Source organism: Ochlerotatus camptorhynchus, unplaced genomic scaffold, assembly GCF_037179485.1.
Source record: "Ochlerotatus camptorhynchus isolate MF236.1 unplaced genomic scaffold, CSIRO-AGI_Acam_v1.1 ptg000401l, whole genome shotgun sequence".
Lineage (NCBI taxonomy): Eukaryota > Metazoa > Arthropoda > Insecta > Diptera > Culicidae > Ochlerotatus > Ochlerotatus camptorhynchus.
The window spans coordinates 1,892,280-1,910,264 of NW_027040887.1; the positions used below are offsets into that span (position 1 = coordinate 1,892,280).

The 17,985-nt window shown below is 39.7% G+C and overlaps 1 protein-coding gene across 1 annotated transcript; it reads right to left on the bottom strand.

Annotated features, from left to right (window-relative positions):
* Window positions 1-1,408: 1,408 nt before the first annotated feature.
* On the bottom strand, window positions 1,409-11,823 carry LOC135710737 (histidine-rich glycoprotein-like). Its single transcript, XM_065233403.1, has 2 exons — window positions 11,582-11,823; window positions 1,409-2,259 (listed from the first exon to the last, which is right to left on the bottom strand). Exon 2 carries the CDS (start codon window positions 2,256-2,258, stop codon window positions 1,557-1,559), a length of 702 nt encoding a protein of 233 aa, XP_065089475.1. The 5' UTR covers window position 2,259; window positions 11,582-11,823; the 3' UTR covers window positions 1,409-1,556.
* Window positions 11,824-17,985: the final 6,162 nt, after the last annotated feature.

A 17,985-nucleotide genomic window follows, 5' to 3' on the forward strand; every position in this document is an offset into this window, starting at 1 on the left:
ATACAAGAAAATTATTATTGTGCTCATCCCCGTCATAAGGAAACACGTTTTAATAGCCTGAAACTTTGAACTAGTGAGTAAAGTAATACGCGCTCGTCTTTATGAAGCATTTTGTAAACATTTACTTAAGATAGGCCTGTTTTGCTGACATCAGGAGATCAAGACAATAAATCTTCGTTTTATCATCAAGTGGACTACGAAAATGTATAAACGAATGAAACACATATTAACTTATATGCATATGTAATGTAAGTACAACCAACAATCAATACGAAACTAACGATTTTAAATTGGCTCACTGCTTGACTAGCCCATTGGTCCTAAGTAAATCGATTAACGAACCCTATTCTAGTCGAAATTCTAGTACTACACTATGTTTGTTTGATTCACTATGAAAGTTTGACAGATAAAATGAGGGGTTCGAGGATTTTCCTATGTTTCGAGGGGTGCATCGATTAGCTTGGGACCGAAGAAACGTGCTCAACTTTTTGGCTCAGCGTTTGGTACTCTCTTCGGTCCCACGCTAATCGATGCACCCCTCGAAACAATGGAAAATCCACGAACCCTTCATTTTATCTGTCAAACTTTCATCAAAACAAACATAATGTAGTACTAGAATTTCGACTAGAATGGAATACACTAATCGATTTGCTTGGGACCAATAGGCTAGTCCAGTAGTGAGCCAATTTAAAATCGTTTCCGCTGGTTTGTGCTACCTTAGACTGTGTTTAAATAATTTATTCTATCCTATTCGTATGCAAATCACGATCTTTACGAGGAGTTATGGTATTTTTGGATGATCCATTTCTAAACATAAGTACTTCATGCACTTATACATATGATGCATTATGCATACTGTTGATCTCCTGCGATAAATTTCTATTTTTCAATACTTTTATTTAAAATCCAAAATTGTTTCCACTTACCCCAGAGAATCGTTTATTGTAAATTGAACAAGCACATAATGCTTGGTTATCTAATTTTAAGGTTCTACTTGCCCCGGTGTACCTTACATGTTTGCTTGCGCAGCGACCAGAGCCAAGCTAATGAAAGCCACAGTGGCACGTGTAGCGAGGGATTTCAAAATGTCATCCGATCGAGTAAAGGACCATTTTATATGTTGATACATTGTCTTTGGTGGTCTGGTTATCAGCTGTTCTGGGCATTATGCGATGAGTGGTAACCTTGATCAGCAACAACGTCATTTTTTGATGCCTCAATAATTCAAACCGTAAATTAATGGTGGATGGTTTTGATGATCCGTTATCATCCAGAGTATTTTCGGATGCAAGGTTAATCGCTTGTTGCTTTACAGTCATTATCAACCAATCATGGCTCCGACTGAGGCTAATGAAACAAGAGAGTTACACTAGCAAAATTATCGCTGTTAAATTAAACACAAGAATGCTAAAATTTTAAAACAAGAATATATTACGATTGTAATTTAAAACCGTATACAAAATAAGCAATTGACAATCAGACTACGTTATAAACTATACATTTTCATTCGATACAATTTATCTAACAGCCAAAGCATACCGATCACCGCTCTCCCATCAATGGTGACCACCCTTCTTGAATCCATTCTCACTGCCACCACTTTTGCCACCCTTCTTTCCATAATCGTCCTTGTGGGAGTAGTGGGATTCATGGCCGTGCTTCTTCTTCCAGCCCTTGTGGTCCTCATCGTGGTGGCCCTTATCCGTGTGACCCTTCTTGGAATAGTGATCTTCCTTGTGCGCCGAATCATGATCTTCTCCCTTTTTGTGATCTTCGGCTTTCTTCGAGTGATGTTCGTTAAAGTCTCCAAACTTCTTGTGCTTACCTTCCTTGTGGTGATCGTCGTAGAATTTGTGTTCCTTGTGGTAATCATCTTTGTGTGACTTCTTGTGATAACCGGTAGTTTTCGAACCCTTTTTGTGACCCTTCTTGTGGCCGTGCTTTCCATGCTTGGATCCCTTCTTCTCCTCGTGGTGCTTTTTGTACTCATCGCCTTCGTCGTGACTTTCCTTCTTGTGACCACCCTCTTCACCGTAGTGCGATTCGTGTTCCTCCTTGCCGTGATCACCCTTTTCCTTCTTCTCCACGCCGTGTTTCGATTTGTATCCTTTGTCTTCCTTTTCGCCTTTCTTTCCGTGATGTTCTTCCCCTTGTTCACTTCCACCGCTCTCTTCGAATCCTTCCTCCTTCTTGTGTGCTGATGCGAATGACACCAGCAGAACGAGGGCCACCAGGCCCAACAGCCAGAAGTGTTTCATGCTGGAAATAAGAATATAATTCATTAATTTGGATCTCGAGATAATACTGGTAATGTTACTGTAACTTTTGCGACTACATACACGCTGTTTGAAAACAACCCAAATTTGGGTAGAATTCACATCGACGTTGTTCATTTCTCTACTTGTGACTCCCAACAAAGTTTACCCATTTTTGGGTAGGTTCAGTTTTGACCGATCTGGGTGGATTTTACCCAAATTTGAGTCGTTGAAATGGTCTTACAAAACTTCTAAAGAAAGTTTGAAGATCTTCTAAGAGAAATTAGAAGAATGCTCCTGGAGAAGTCAGAATAAATATCCAGGAGAGGTATGGAAAAACTTCCGGGAAAATCAGAAGACAATTCCATGGGAAGTTAAAGGGACTTATCAAGAAAGTCGGAAAGAACTTCCGGGGATAACGTAAAAACTTCTAGGACAGTTTTAAACGATTGAATAGAAACTTCCAATGTAAGTTTCAAGAAATCCGTTGAAGAAGTTAGATGAACCAGCGGAAGTCGAAATAAGCTACCGTGGTAGTCGGAACGACTTCTGGGTTTATTCCCTCCCTTAGCCCACTCGGTAAAGGCGCAGCTACTAAGCAAGACCATGCCGGAGGTGGCTGAGTTTGATTCCCGGTCCCGATGCAGGATTTTTTCGGGTTGGAAAAATTTTCGACCTCCCTGGGAATAGAGATTGATTGTAGGTGCCACACAATTATACTAATGCAAAAATTGTACAGGCATCGAAAGCTCTCAATTACTGTGGGAGTGAATTTAGAATACTAAGTTGAGAGCACGCATACTAAAATTTAAGTGTGTTTTACAGAGTTTTAGTGTGTATTCTGCAACTTTCTCGAATGTAAACATTGTGTCTAGCTGTCATTTAGGGCTTTTGAAGTTTTTGTGCTCAAAATTTCAGTTTCGTGTTCAAAATTGGAAGTTATTTGTTGCAAAATGCCCAAAAAAGCACAAGTTTCGATCAGTATCCGAAATTTGATTATTGAAAATCACAAAACTGGCAAAAGCTACCGTGATATCAACAATCAATACGAAACTAACGATTTTAAATTGGCTCACTACTTGACTAGCCTATTGGTCCCAAGCAAACGATTAACGTATCCCATTCTAGTCGAAATTCTAGTACTACACTATGTTTGTTTTGATTCACTATGAAAGTTTGACAGATAAAATGAGGGGTTCGGTGATTTTTCAATGTCTCGAGGGGTGAATCGATTAGCTTGGGACCGAAGAGAGTACTAGAGCTGAGCCAAAAAGTTGAGCACGTTTCTTCGGGACCTTCTGGTCTTAGAGTTACCTCTATGGTTCTATCTCACCAGCTAAGTGATTGGGGCGTCCTTCAAAGACAACTGGCCGAATTGACAGAGCTATCGTGAAGAAGGTGGAGCTGGACCAGGGACTATCAGCTCCGAAAATTTGCGAAACAGATTGAAAGCGGGTTTTCCATTCAACTGACATCACAATCCGTACGAAATCGTCTTCATAAGAAAGGTCTTAATGGCAGAGTAGCTCTTAAGAAGCCATGGTTGTCCGCAAAAAATATCAACAAAAGATTGAAGCGGGCCCAGGACCACATTTCATAGACCAGTGATGACTGGAATAAGTCGATCTGGTCAGACAATTAAAATTAAAATAGAAAAATCATTCTGCAATCCTGGCATCATTGGTCAACTCCGTCAAACACCATGCACTTATTTTCGACGGGCATGCATCAAAAACATTAAGAAGAGTGAGAAGCTGGATTGGCAAGTCCCGTCCCGGTGTCAGCTGTGTTGAATAAAAACAAAACAAATGCAAGTCAGTGTTGCCGGTTCTACGAAATTTTCCACAGGTGTATAGAATTGATTGAGTTTTGCAGAAATACGGATCCTTTGAATTTACAGAAGCACAGTCTAGGGATTTGTTTCGTTAGTGTAGTGTTTTTTTATTTTGCTGGAAACAAGTTTCTAAACGTAGTAATGCATCACTTATGTGTGCCCTTTCTACCACCGCTTATCACTTAAATGTGTACACAGCAAACAAATATAGAATGATCTCACGGGTGGACGTTTTTGTTCTCCCGGTTGCATTACTTTGTTTTTAATACTGGAGCTTCTTGAAACAGTTGTTGTTCAACTGCAGAAGGATATAAACCATCGTGAGTGCGAATTAATATTCACGACTATCAACTGTAGTTGGAGTAGTCCTCAGAACTGGCCAAGTGGTCCCCCAAATTGCATACCCTTCCAAGTGTTTTTATCACACATGGCTGGAGTAAATTGGATCGTTCGGATGAGACACTTCCTTTTTGTATGTTTAATTTTATTTTAAACAGGATTGGAATTTAAAGTGAGGAGCTCGGCTAGCTTGACGGCTGCCACTTTTGCTTAATGAGTAGAAGCAACCGGTGGAAACTTACTTTTTTAAATTGGCTCACTACTTGACTAGTCTATTGGTCCCAAGCAAATCGATTAACGTACCCCATTCTAGTCGAAATTCTAGTACTACACTATGTTTGTTTTGATTCACTATGAAAGTTTGACAGATAAAATGAGGGGTTCGGTGATTTTCCAATGTCTCGAGGGGTGCATCGATTAGCTTGGGACCGAAGAGAGTACCAGAGCTGAGCCAAAAAGTTGAGCACGTTTCTTCGGGACCTTTTGGTCTTAGAGTTAGAAGGTAGAAGATCGTGGGTTTACTCATAAGCTCCTACAAAACAAAACAATTACAATGGTCGCATGGCCTGCTTAACCGAATCCTGACCCTTCTCCGACCCAACTATCCTGCTGCGTAGCATCTATGGAGGAGTGGGTGAGTTACTGGCCTACCGTTAAGTAGATGTTACATCAGCAACATCCTTCCTTTCTCAGTAACAGAGAAGATGGACGTGGCCGACAATAGTAATTGTCATGCTTTCCTGTTCTGAACATGACAGTTGCAAGTATGTAATCTACGAATTACCACAGAGGTAACTCTAAGACTAGTACGTCCCGAAGAAACGTGCTCAACTTTTTGGCTCAGCTCTGGTACTATCTTCGGTCCAAAGCTAATCGATGCACCCCTCGAAACATAGGAAAATCAACGAACCCCACATTTTATCTGTCAAACTTTCAAAGCAATTCAAAACAAACATTGTGTAGTACTAGATTTGCTTGGGACCAATAGGCTAGTCAAGTAGTAAGCCAATTTAAAATCGTTAGTTTCCACCGGTTTGAATTACTCTGTTCCAACCGCACAGCAAACAAATATGGTATGTTTCAATTAATGTTATTAATGATGATATATTGAAGATCAATCAACTGGTTAAAGTGGAAACAATAATACACTCATCAAAATTATTTGTTCTCAAGCTCTGTGTATTTATGAATGACCAATGAGCAGCTGATTGGATGTAATATTCAACAACATTTTGTGTCTCCAGTGAGATTCCTTGGTCCCCTTATCATTTTAAAAAGCTGCCATCTACTAAAAGAACCTGCAAAATAACTGGCATCACTGATAATTTCGAACGGGGTGGCTTGCTTAACGCTCCAGTGGCACCACCCTGACAAATGCTAGCACATTTCCAACTAAAATCTTATTTGCGAAGAATGGAATTGTGAGTGTTATGTCTGTGTGTCTGTGCTTTTACCATTCTTGTATTTGCTTAAAGGCTCTCCAACACGACAAAGGTTTGACGCTTGTTGGATACAACTAAATTCAGCGTCCATCGAGAGACGTTTGCTGGGGTCTGTCCAATGGTCATGTGAGACATTTTCATGATTTTTTTATATGTTCAATATGAACATAGTATTGTTCATTGTCAAATCATAAACGAATCGTATATTTGAGACTGTGGATCATGCACGACTCATTCCCATGCATACTGGAAATTCTAAGTTCTCAAATCATCCAGGATATCAGTTGATTTGTTCTACTAGATCTACCAAGACTGGAACAATGTCTGTAGTATCGACATATGTCCAAACAGATTCAAAGCGATTATATAGATCATGCACGACCTATTTCCAAGTATTCCAGTTGTTCTACGTTTTCCAAATCGTCCTGGAGTTCAGTAAATTTGATCTGCTTGATCAACCAAGACTAGAATAATGTCTGTAGTAACGAAATACTTCCAAACAGATTCACATTGACTATGTGGATCATGCACGACCTATTGCCATGTATACCAAATGCTCTGCGTTCTCCAAATCATGCTGCACGGGAACAAATCACTAATCCGAAATGAGAAAAATGACTCATGATTTCATGAACATACCGTATTTTCATGATATGATATCATGAGCTATGTTTGCGTAACGCACCCAAGATTCCGAAATCATTAATCATCCGACAGTGTTCACCCGGCTGTCGACAAAAGCAGGCCACTCTCGATGTGTGCCACGCGATCGTCTGTTTTCTTGACAGCAACCATTGTGTGGTCCTCCTCATTGTTCTTCATCAGCCGTTCTTTCGGTCGATGCGTCGTCGACTTTGGAAAGCAACCGTTTCGTGATGAGTGTGTGAGTGCTGACCACGTTTTGCGTCCATTGCTGCAATGGACGCACTCTGACCCTCGTTGGCGTAACCGTCATACAATGAAACTACTGGAAGCGGCTCCAGTTCTGATGGAGGAGGCTTTTTGGATAGCGGAAGATAGAGTGTTTATTGTGTTGTACCTTTTGACTATAATTTTAAGATGTATTGTATAGTTTTCAAGAAGCCTCGGCTCTGTAAAGTTAATTCGTTTGAGCCTTATCAAATAAATTAATAAACAAGACATTAATCATCCGAATTAAAATTATGAACTAAATTCAGTGTTCAGTAAATTTTAGTTTTTAAACCCAAACATATAAAAAATAAATAAAATTAGGCACTGGACTTGAACCAAGAACCTTACGAGCATTAAACCCATACTTTGACCACTAGACTATCAGTACTTGTGTACTTGGCACAAGGCGTATAAGAAATAACTATGTAGTGCGGTGAACACGGTGCTCTTGGTAAAGCTTGAAGCGGTTATGATTCCGCTGCATTATGAAATCATGAATTTCAATAACATTCCATTGGACATCGAAATATGTCCAAAGAGTTTCATTTCCATGTATACCACATGTTCTAGGTTCTCCAAATGGTCCTGTAGTTTAGATGATTTATTCTACTAAATCAGCAAACGTTGGGATTTTATCTGATGTATCGAAATATAGAAATCCTAGAACATCTGGCATACACGGAAATATCTTGGCATCAGTGATGTCATTTCTTCGAAATGCGGCTATAGCGTACGTAAATTTTGCCTCCTCTGAGGATGTATGCTTTGCAACTCAAGCGAGCAAATCACCACGTTTACGGTGAGATCACGACAAGCCAAGTGTGAGAGAGTGCTTATTGAAAATTTCTATGGTGAAAACTTAATTCACTCTCTCTAGAGAAATGAATTTAATGTGCTCTCGAGTTCACTCACCTTAAAGCTGGGTTTAGACAGGGCAAGTCAATTGATCAAGTCAGTTGAATTCAACTGACTTGAACGCGAATTGAACGTGTAACAAACAACTGACTTGATCAACTCACTTGAATTGAAAAAAAGTTGAACCAGGCTCAACTTTTCAAGCCATTTGAAGTCAAATGAGTTGATCATTTGACCTGCCTAGTCTAAATCCAGCTTAAATCTCTCTGGGGTTTACCTCTCGAAAGACTTCACTGCAGAGCCCACTCTCTAGAGCATAGGTTTGAGCGCTGTTGAAGCATTATTTTGCTGCAAGCATATTACGCATAAAATGGACCTTCTACACAAACCAATCCCACCAAGGTGGTCATTCTCTAAACAGGCCTGATAGGACTAGGAACTGTTATTAATAATAATTGAAATTTCATAAGAACTAAAGTTGAGAAGACGCATCTGTGTCACTTGATAAGTCATACATGGAGGTTTACAAGATACAAGAAAATAAAAGAAATAAAGATCATTTTAAGTCAAATAAGTCACTACATATTAGTGTTTCGCGTCGTGTTTAGGGTTACCATATGGTATCCTAAAGGAGGACATGTCCTCTTTTTTAAATAATATTTCTACATCCTCTTTTTGCCCGAAAATGTCCTCCTTTTGAAACCTTGCTTTTTTCCAGTAACATATTCATAAAATTGTTTTCAAAAAGCGTTGTTTGTAGAGCTTATTTGTTTAATTATGTCGCAATCTCATCTTATCTAGTAAATGCCATTCGATGGGTGGACTAGGTTTTTACTACAGCTGTCAAACCTCCTACATTTTGGCTGCGGTTCATTTGGTAAATTTTAACTTATATTTGACAGATAGAAAATTTTTAGACCAACCAGGAATCAATTTTGACAAACAATTTCTCAAAAATCGGACAACAACAGAGAGATTTTCGAACATTATAATTTATTTTACTAAAATTTGACATTTCGAAAATAAATTATGATGTTCGAAAAGCTCTCTGTTTGTGTTTGTCAAGTTTGATTCCTGGTTAGCCAGAAATAAGTCTGGTACAATAGCAGGTTTATTTGAAAATTTCCTATCTGTCAAATTTAAGTTAAAATTCACACAGCCACACAGATTGAATCTAACATGTCAGGCATAACATTTGATAACGGCACAAAAGCATTTGTAAACAAACTTTCTAAGGCCCTTTACACGCGAACCAAAGTATGCCCACGCAAACCAACAGCATAATCGGATAGGGGCAACTACATATCACTTTTCCGAAAGTGGTATTGGTTTGCGTGGGCGTACTTTGGTTCGCGTGTAAAGGGCCTTAGAAAGTTTGTTTACAAATACTTTTGTGCCGTTATCAAATGTTATGCCTGATGTGTTCGATTTTGACGTTTTGGTTCTATGGGATTTTAGGTATTTTGTTTAGGCCGCTGCCATATTGAGACCAAAGAGGCACGCGAAGCGTGAAATCGATCATTATAAGGAATAATATCAATAATACGAATTCTTTTGTATAGAACGCTAATCGCGCCTCTCCGCTCCCACTATACGGCAGCGGCCTTAGAGTCCTATGCTAAATCAATGGTAAAATTAACAGGTTGCTTAGATGTTCCATGTTGGTTTCAATCAACGATGACATGTATCCTGATTTTTGTACATGATTAAAGTTGGGATGGTTTTAAGCAGTGTTGGAAAAGTTCGCGATATTTCACCAAGGGAAAAGTACGCGAGTCATAGGGAACTTTGATGAACTTTTCCATCATTGGTTTTAAGGCTGTAAATAACAAACACCGTTGGAGTAAAGATAGTCTCCCGGCTCAAATACAGTCGTCAACGCCAATATCGAATGGAAAATTCAAACGGAGCGTCAAACCATTCACAATTGCACTTGCTCCGGAGAACCAATCAGTTCTCCCACTCCAGTGTTCTCTGGAGTGAGTTTCTGTGAGTTCACTGCAGAGTATTCTTGAGCTCTTATGTCGCTCACTACCTCCCATCAGTGTAGAGTGATCTAATCTTACACATAGTAAGGGTGTAGTGAATAATATACTGCATGTAGTGCTCTTTCTTGAACGAACAGAGCGAGAAGATTAGAATGTTAGCTCTTGTCTCTCCAAGTCGACATGATCCACATAGACACTACAAATCATTTTGAATATATTTCGATACTACAGATATTGAATTAGTCTTGGGTGATCCAGTAGAACAAATATTCTGATCTCCAGAATGATTTCAGAACCTATTACGTCTTGAATACATAGCAATAGGTGAGAAGTGATCCTCATATATACTATGAATCTGCTTAAACATATTTTGATACTACAGACATTATTACAGTGTTGGTTGATGTAGTAAAACAAATAAACTGAACTCCAGGACGATTTGGAGAGCCTTGAATATCCGGTATACATGGCAATTAGTCGCTTATATATGATTCATTTATGAATTAAAAACAAAAAAAAAATGCTATTTTAGAAATTAACAAAAAATATATGAAAATTCTTCACAATACTATCTGACAGACCCCAAGTGAATTCGGAACCGTTAATCTGACGTGACCAACAAATATTATCTGAAACTCTGATTATCGATGATTTGCAGGATGTTTTATTTGAATCGATAAAAAATCTTGAAAACTAAAGCCAAATGAACACCAACATTTATGACAGCCTAATAATCCTGGACGCAAAGGTTAATATGAATTCCGCAATTTATAAGATAGCACATTAGTCCCTTCGTGATTTTCACGATTGAAAGTTCAAATCCGTAACAATCACAAAATCCACGAAATTCGCAAAATCCGCGCCTTTTGTAACAGCCCTGCCAGTGCAACCACAAGTTCATAACTCTTTTTCAAATTTTACATTTGAAATTCATTACCATTCTCAATCTACACCGGGTAGAGTAAAGTGACAAAATAGTCCAGGAAGCGACTCACGGTTATAAAACAAAATTTGATGTTATGGTGAAAAAGATACATGAATTTTAAAACGAAGTGCGTACTCTTGCCTCACTTTACTTATATTAAATTGTATGAAACTAGCGAGGTCAGTCATACTTTTAATAAACACTGTCTGATAAAGAAAACTTTTCCTGTATTTGAATTAATTACCTGAAAATTCCCTGCTTTTCCAGGCCCAAAAATAAATTCCCTGATATTCCTTGATTTTCGACACCCTGTAGATGGAACGGATCATTATGATTTTTGAATTATCATTCAAAATTGCATCCTGATCATTCAATCTAAATGTGAACTCCCAGTTGGGTAAAAACTGCGCGAACTAGTAACGTTAACATTTTCGTTTGAGGATCATTACCAGTTTTCTCCAGCGGCTGGTGAAGGGCCAGAGCTTAGTTCTTTGATATTTGTTTATGTGGAAATTAATAAATGTTTTGATTCAATTTTAAACTTCTATCAAATGCTTAAAGGTTTGTATCTGAAAATCAACATGTTTCACACTATGCAGATTTGCTTGTCCATTTTGTTTTTAATAGCCCTATCACAGAGGCTATTCTGCAGCGCGAGTGAGGTGAGTTGACTCGCTGTCACTAGTGAGGTGACTTTCCATTTGATTTGCAAGGAGAGTCACCTCACTAGCGGTGACTTTTGTCACCTTTCGAGTGACAGCTAGTCACCCCCATCTCACTCGCGGCGCAGAATAACGGGGATAATTTACCCAATCTAATGCAACCCCGTTCTATCGTATGGAAAAACTTTCAATTTGTAGTGGTTGATTTAAATTATTTCACGCTCAGGACAACCGCACAATTGTTCAAAGAACCACTTTCTTCCGGACAACAGCCCCACCTAGAAAAACAGTTCCACAAAAGTTTTCTTGGTTTCTATGCTCAACTTGCACTTTACATCTCTCCCACAGAAGACAATTAAAAACACTTACACTTTTCTCCTATCTAGTAAGCTCACTAATTATCCTCGCCGCCCTGCACCACTCGAACTCGTCGGAACTCGCTCTTTCCTGGATCCTCTTATCCGAATTTCGCAATCACGTTGCACCCTATAAACTTAGAAGAAGAATGGGAGTCCGATATGCTTCGGATACAAGATCCAGGCAAAACTTGCTGGTAACAAAGCCACTACTTGGTGCGGACACAAAAACCAAACTGTTTATGATCTATCCGGAGCAATGTGGCATTGTATTTATACATTGCAACAATGGGCACCGCCACACTAGAGCTAGAGATTTGCGAGTGGAGCAAGTGGTTGTAGATAAAACTTATTTTGTCACTCACTCTTGAAGGGGGCGGGAAGGGCACCGCTCGCCGCCGCCGTCCGTTGGATGCCGCTTTGTGCATTTGACATGGATGATTGCATGGTTAACGCCCTTTAACGGCAGCTTATCTCGCATCACACGATTGAGTGGCTGTTTTTATTTTTGATTTGGCATTTCTTCATCTATTAGGCATCTAGCAAAAGCAACGTCCATAGCCAATCAATTTATGAGGTTTATGAGAGGCTGTGGAATTTTAGGAAACTTTAACCCAAAGGCAGTCTTATTACCTGTGGGATTAATTGATTTGGGGCGATTCTATTCTTAATATTGTATTACAAATAAAAAAAAAACCTCATTAAATTCAGATGTTATGGGCATTAAGTTCGATCGTAGAACAATTCCAGGGCAAACTACACACATTTTGGACTTCACCTCTCAGAATTCAAAGAAATTTCACATCATTGTTCGCTAGGGGAAATTAATCAAGTTTATGATGGCATTCGGCAATTTTTTCGCCTAATTTGTCATAATACCGTATTCGACATCTTTCAATAAATCATAGTACGAAAACGGCTCATCTAATCGAAATGACGCCGGATAGAAAGTTGTAGGATACTTGAGAACCTACAGTAAAAGTTTAGACGTCTACCAAAAGCTGTTACAATCGAACTGTCATAACACACTGTTGGAACATTGTTTTTGACGTAGGATTACGTCTTTTGGCAACGTATTGGGGGTGTAATTACAAAAAAACCAAATTCGTCGCGTTACGGAAAGTGGTCAGGCTTTGACCACTTATAACTCTGTCAATAGCGGATAGATTTTAATTCTAGTTTTTTCTATGAATCTGATAAAATCAACACTTTATCGATTTTCAATACGTCACTAATGAAAATTAAACAAATGTCCAACTGTTGCAATGGTGATCAAAATTATCACCGATTGCCTGCTAAAAGCACTTTCCCTAACAAAGATTTCAAAATTGTATTCCATCCGGTCTCGCCGAACGGTGCTTATTCAATCACCGTGGGTAGTGGTGTTTTGTGGCAGCAGTGCTTTCCACGTATGGCGTTGTACATTCTCCAGTACACAACGAAAGGCTGTCCACAAGAGCGCTCGATTCACCGAAGAACGAAGAAGAAACCGCAACGCTGCTGATCGGATTCAGTTGCTCGTCGTGAGCCGCTGTGGGTCATCTATGCCAAGCGCGTTACCCTCGTTCCAAACAACGTACAGCTTGCCAGCCCCATCCGTGTTGAACACCCTAATAGCTCAGCATTACATCACTATAAATTATTGTTTTTTAAGAGTTAATTTTAATTGAACTTTCGCTCGTCTTACTGCCAGCCTCAAAGCTGTTCGATAATGTATCCAGAAACCAAACGTTTGTGGTAATAAACGTAACAGTTTTGAAGTGGTACATGAAAATTTTCACAATGTCCACGACGCTTAAAAAAAGGAAAAAATTTAGAATTTATATGATTGATTGCGAATATTTCGCGATTGGAAAATTTTTGCAAGAAATTCCTTCCATGAATGTTCGCTTTTTTATTATTTATTGAATAAACCAAAAATTCCGTGGGTTTTGTGCACGGAATGCATAATTTTGTCATTAGAAATCAAGGCGTTTCCGTGATGGGAAAAGTGATTTCCCTAACACAGTCGCTAAATATTGAAACCGAGCACGTAATCCTACGTCAAATCTACGGTAGTGTCTTGGATACAACCTCTTACTTTTTCATATAAAGAAAGATTAGTAATTTCCATTTAATTCCACTGCCCTATTTACTTATCCTTGACAGTCCTAGTCGAGTATTAGTACAAGTCACTGAATAAGTCTGCACATTGTAGACGAAATACGCGGATCTGTCAAGGATAAGCAAATAGGGCAGTGGAATTAAATGGAAATTACTAATCCTTCTCTCTTTCTTTCTAATTATCAGATATTCCACTAAGACGCCCACATTCATCAGGAACTTTTTTCAGCTTTCTGGTTTCAGTCGTCTATACTTTCACTGTAAGGTTTTATAGGAAACTGGATTGCCATTCCTGTAAAAAAGTACACGCTGAAATCAAGAACCATAAAATTTTAATCAATAAATGAAAAGAAAACTGTTCCTGAAGAAATGCCAAAAATATATAGGATTAAGGTACGGACACCCACCCCATCCAGCGTAGTAAAAAGGGTGGAAGTAGAGTTCATCAAGGATAGCATCAGACGACTTTATATCAAATTAGACATGAAGACTTTGAAATGGAATGGTAGGTGGTTGGAAGTGTACCCCTCACCATCCCTCTCCAACGGGAGAGTTTGATAAATAGAGATGATCAAACCGATTTGTACCTTCATAAAAGTTGTCCTTGCTCGCTTTCTACTCTCTATATACAATTTTCACACTGCCGTACTCTACGGAACTATCAACTCTATACTTTCATCTCCTAATCTATCGTATAAAAACCACCACTTTAGTCTGTTATTTGAAATTAGCATCTTCAACTTTGTAAATCGTTGACTTCAAATAGTTAAAGTACTGAAAGAAACTAAATCAATATTAGGAGATGGAGCAGGTCGCTTACAGGAATCCAATCCCATTCTACCCAGGATCAAAGTTCTCCCAAAAGTCCACAAACCGGGGAATGAAATGCGTGAGATCGTGTCTGCAGTTGGTTCCCCTACCCACAAACTTTCGAAGTGGCTAGTCACAGCGTTCTAGAGTATGCCAGATCAGTTCCAGAGTAAGGCAGTTAGTAACACCCAGGAGTTCGCTTAGCAATAACAATCTTCAGGATACATCAACGAGGACAAGACTATGGCATCTTTCGACGTCACAGCTCTTTTTCCCAGCGTACCGGTCAAGGAAGAGTTCAATCATTTGGAGAACTGGCTATTAACACAACGAGAGGCAGCAGCATGGAGAAACAAGGTTCGGACATACCTTAAGCTGATCCAGCTTTGTATTTAAGAGAACTACTTCTCTTTCCGAGGTAACTTCTACAAGCAGACAAAGGGAGCCCCAATGGGAAATCCCCTATCCCCCTTCCTGTGTGAACTTTTCATGGCTAGCTTGGAAACAATCCTGAAAGAGAAATGGCTATTACCAAACCGTTGGTGGAGCTTTGTCGATGATATCTTTAGCGTAGTCACACACCGGAAGCCCTTCCACAAATTTTGGATGAGATCAACAGAATTCTCAAGGATATAAAATTCACTCATGAGGTAGAAAAAGACCGGAAACTCGCATTTTTATACTTCCAACGATTCGTTCCAGCAAAAAATGGCCGCCTTGCATCACATGATTCATTCGATGTAGACTCTTCCACTCAGCGAAACAGGAAAGGTTAAGGAATTACAGGACATCTTCGAAACTAGCGAGACTCAACGGATACAAGGAGACAACAATCCAGGCAATCATCGGTAAAAAACGAAAATTCAACATAGGAGATTATTTGCTACCCTCACCGCAGCATCTGAATCCTTGAAACGAGTGTCCGTTCCATTTGACTTGTAAACTAAGACAAAAAATTGGATTAGATTTAGTTTTCACTAGTAAATATAGCCAATTACAATCATTGTTAGGATACATTAAAGACCCAATTAATGTTTTCGTTAAAGCAGGTGTATATAAAATTATCTGTAATCATTGTAACAAAGTAGGTTAAACGGCTCTATTGTTGGCCTATGAATCTAAGATTGGGCCCATCTCTAAAAATCTACTATTTATCAATTTTATCTAGATGAACGCATCATTGGGACGGTACTAATGGATATTTTTGGTCGCTATTGAAAATATATTCGATTGCTGAATTTATGTATGGGCCCAAATTAGGGGCATTTAGGCCGACATTAAATCCATTTCCCCTATATGTAGAACAAACCAAGAGAACTTTAGCAACTAGATTTAAAGAACATATAGCGGAGGTTAATAAGGCCAAAAAGCAAGAGGAAAAACGCCTAAAGTATGATTTCAAATCAAAGGTTGCAGAGCACATCTTCACAGAGACCACCAACTATCAACGAAGGACATCACGATTTTACGAACCGTATTTACACCATGGAAATTGGATGTTGCAGAGAGCCTCGAGATCAACAAACAACAGAATTCAACTTTACTCGACAGCGAAAACAAGGAAACGGACACAAATGGCGTTTCAAATTACTACCTAATCAACACATCAACCAGTAAGCAGCGGAGTACCTGCTCCTACATGTCAGGAACAGTTTACAGGAACTTACTGTGTTCATATTCCTTAGTGGCAGACAGACGGATAGTTTTGTCCCTTGTTGGCGAATTCGGGTAAAAACGGTGATATTTGAAACACTGTAACTTCACTTCCGTTTATTGTTAGTGCAAGTGCACCTTAACGACAAAGAAAATTGAACAAGGGTCTCCTAGAGTGCACGTGTGGTTACAATACTGGGATTTATTAGACTGATAATTACATCAAGTTTCAGACGATCTTCTACCGTGTAATCGTTATCATTCGGCTGAGTTATCATTTCCTACCTACGATCGATATCGGTCAATACCGGAAGAGTAAAGAGAATGAGTACCTACTAGTATAATTTTGTAAGCTACATTTCGCCTGCAGTGGCTAATTATTAATTCAGCAAAAATTCAAATCTACTAATAGGGTTCACACAAGGGGTGGTCACTCTACACACTTGTTTTGCGCCAACTTTTTTCTCAGTGTACCTCAGTGTGCCGCAGTTGTACCCATGGTGGGTATATAAATGGTGATACAGCTTTGTCACTATATAGGCGAGGAGGCCGCGGGGGGGAAAAGTGCGGTTTTAGAGCAAATTGTAAACAAACTCGGTCGCTGTCCCATACAAAAATCCAACATGGCTGAATCATGAATTTGACACATTAGAACACCTATTTGTAGTCACCTTGGTTGTACCGGCAGTGTCAAGAAGTCATTGAACTGACTTTTGATTGCTTGTGAATAATGCCTTGTTTGGCAACCCGGTATTTTAAAAGCTTTTATTTTTGTTTTGTTTTTCAATGTTTTCAAAAACGACACGGACTCCAGTTGGGACTACACACTGGATGCATCCGTCTCCAAGGATGCCTGCAACGGACGAGCTCCGTTGCTACACGATCCTTCCATCTTTGGCGGAAGGCCGACCCCGCACAACGAACGTCAATCATTAGTCAACCAACCCTTCTGGGAGCCGGCGGAGGAAATGGATTTGCACCGAATTTTTCACCGCCCGAGTATCATCCGTCGGAAAACTGGAAACCAACACCAGCCAGAACACACGTCGGACTGATGAAGGACGCACCGCTGACCCGAAACGGACCAGCCAATTTTCCAAGCTGAACTACTTGTCAGCGTCCACCAACCCGTACACCCTGCAGGACAATTCGATCAGCTTCAAGGTCTACAGCGCCTCCAAGAACAATCGCTTCCCAGGCCAGCAAAAATCGCATTCTCCACTTCTTCAATAACTCATCCGTATGCCGTCCGAGGATCTGCTGCTGACTGCATTCACCACCAAGGGCTGCCACCCGTCGCAGGTGCAAATGTTCCCGCTGAAATCGGGAAGTTCTTCCTCCGGATTGGTCGAGTTCCCGAGCGTTGCCCTGGCGGTGAACGTCATCATGAAGTGCAACCACAGCGCGATGATCACAAATGCACAAAACTCCCGTTCATTATGAAGCTCCTCCAAGCGCCATCCATCTCCTCCTCCAAGAAGATGAACGGTGCGTGGAGCAACGAGAACACCGAAAACACGTTAGCTTTGAAAGAGCGGAAGCTTATTTTCTGAGAAACAAGAAAGGATTTTCCTTTTTCTGGGTAATTAATGTTATGATTCGTAATTATAATTTCTTATTGTGTTAGTTGGAAGTGCAAAAAGGAACGAGAGTAACAATTTGTTGAACTATTTGAGATTTTGCCAAGACGGTCCTCCAACATTATATGTTGGACGATGGAATGGTTGATGTAGCAGCCACCGAGGCATCCACCGCCATGGATGTATTCGAGCAGTTCGAATGGTCGGATGGTATAGATTTCGTTTAGTTGTTGACTTTCCGATTAAAACTCAAGCACCGCTTGTCGTGACC

Excerpts from the sequence above, each read along its gene's own strand:
- LOC135710737 (XM_065233403.1), bottom strand. The coding sequence starts at position 2,258 with ATGAAACACTTCTGGCTGTTGGGCCTGGTGGCCCTCGTTCTGCTGGTG.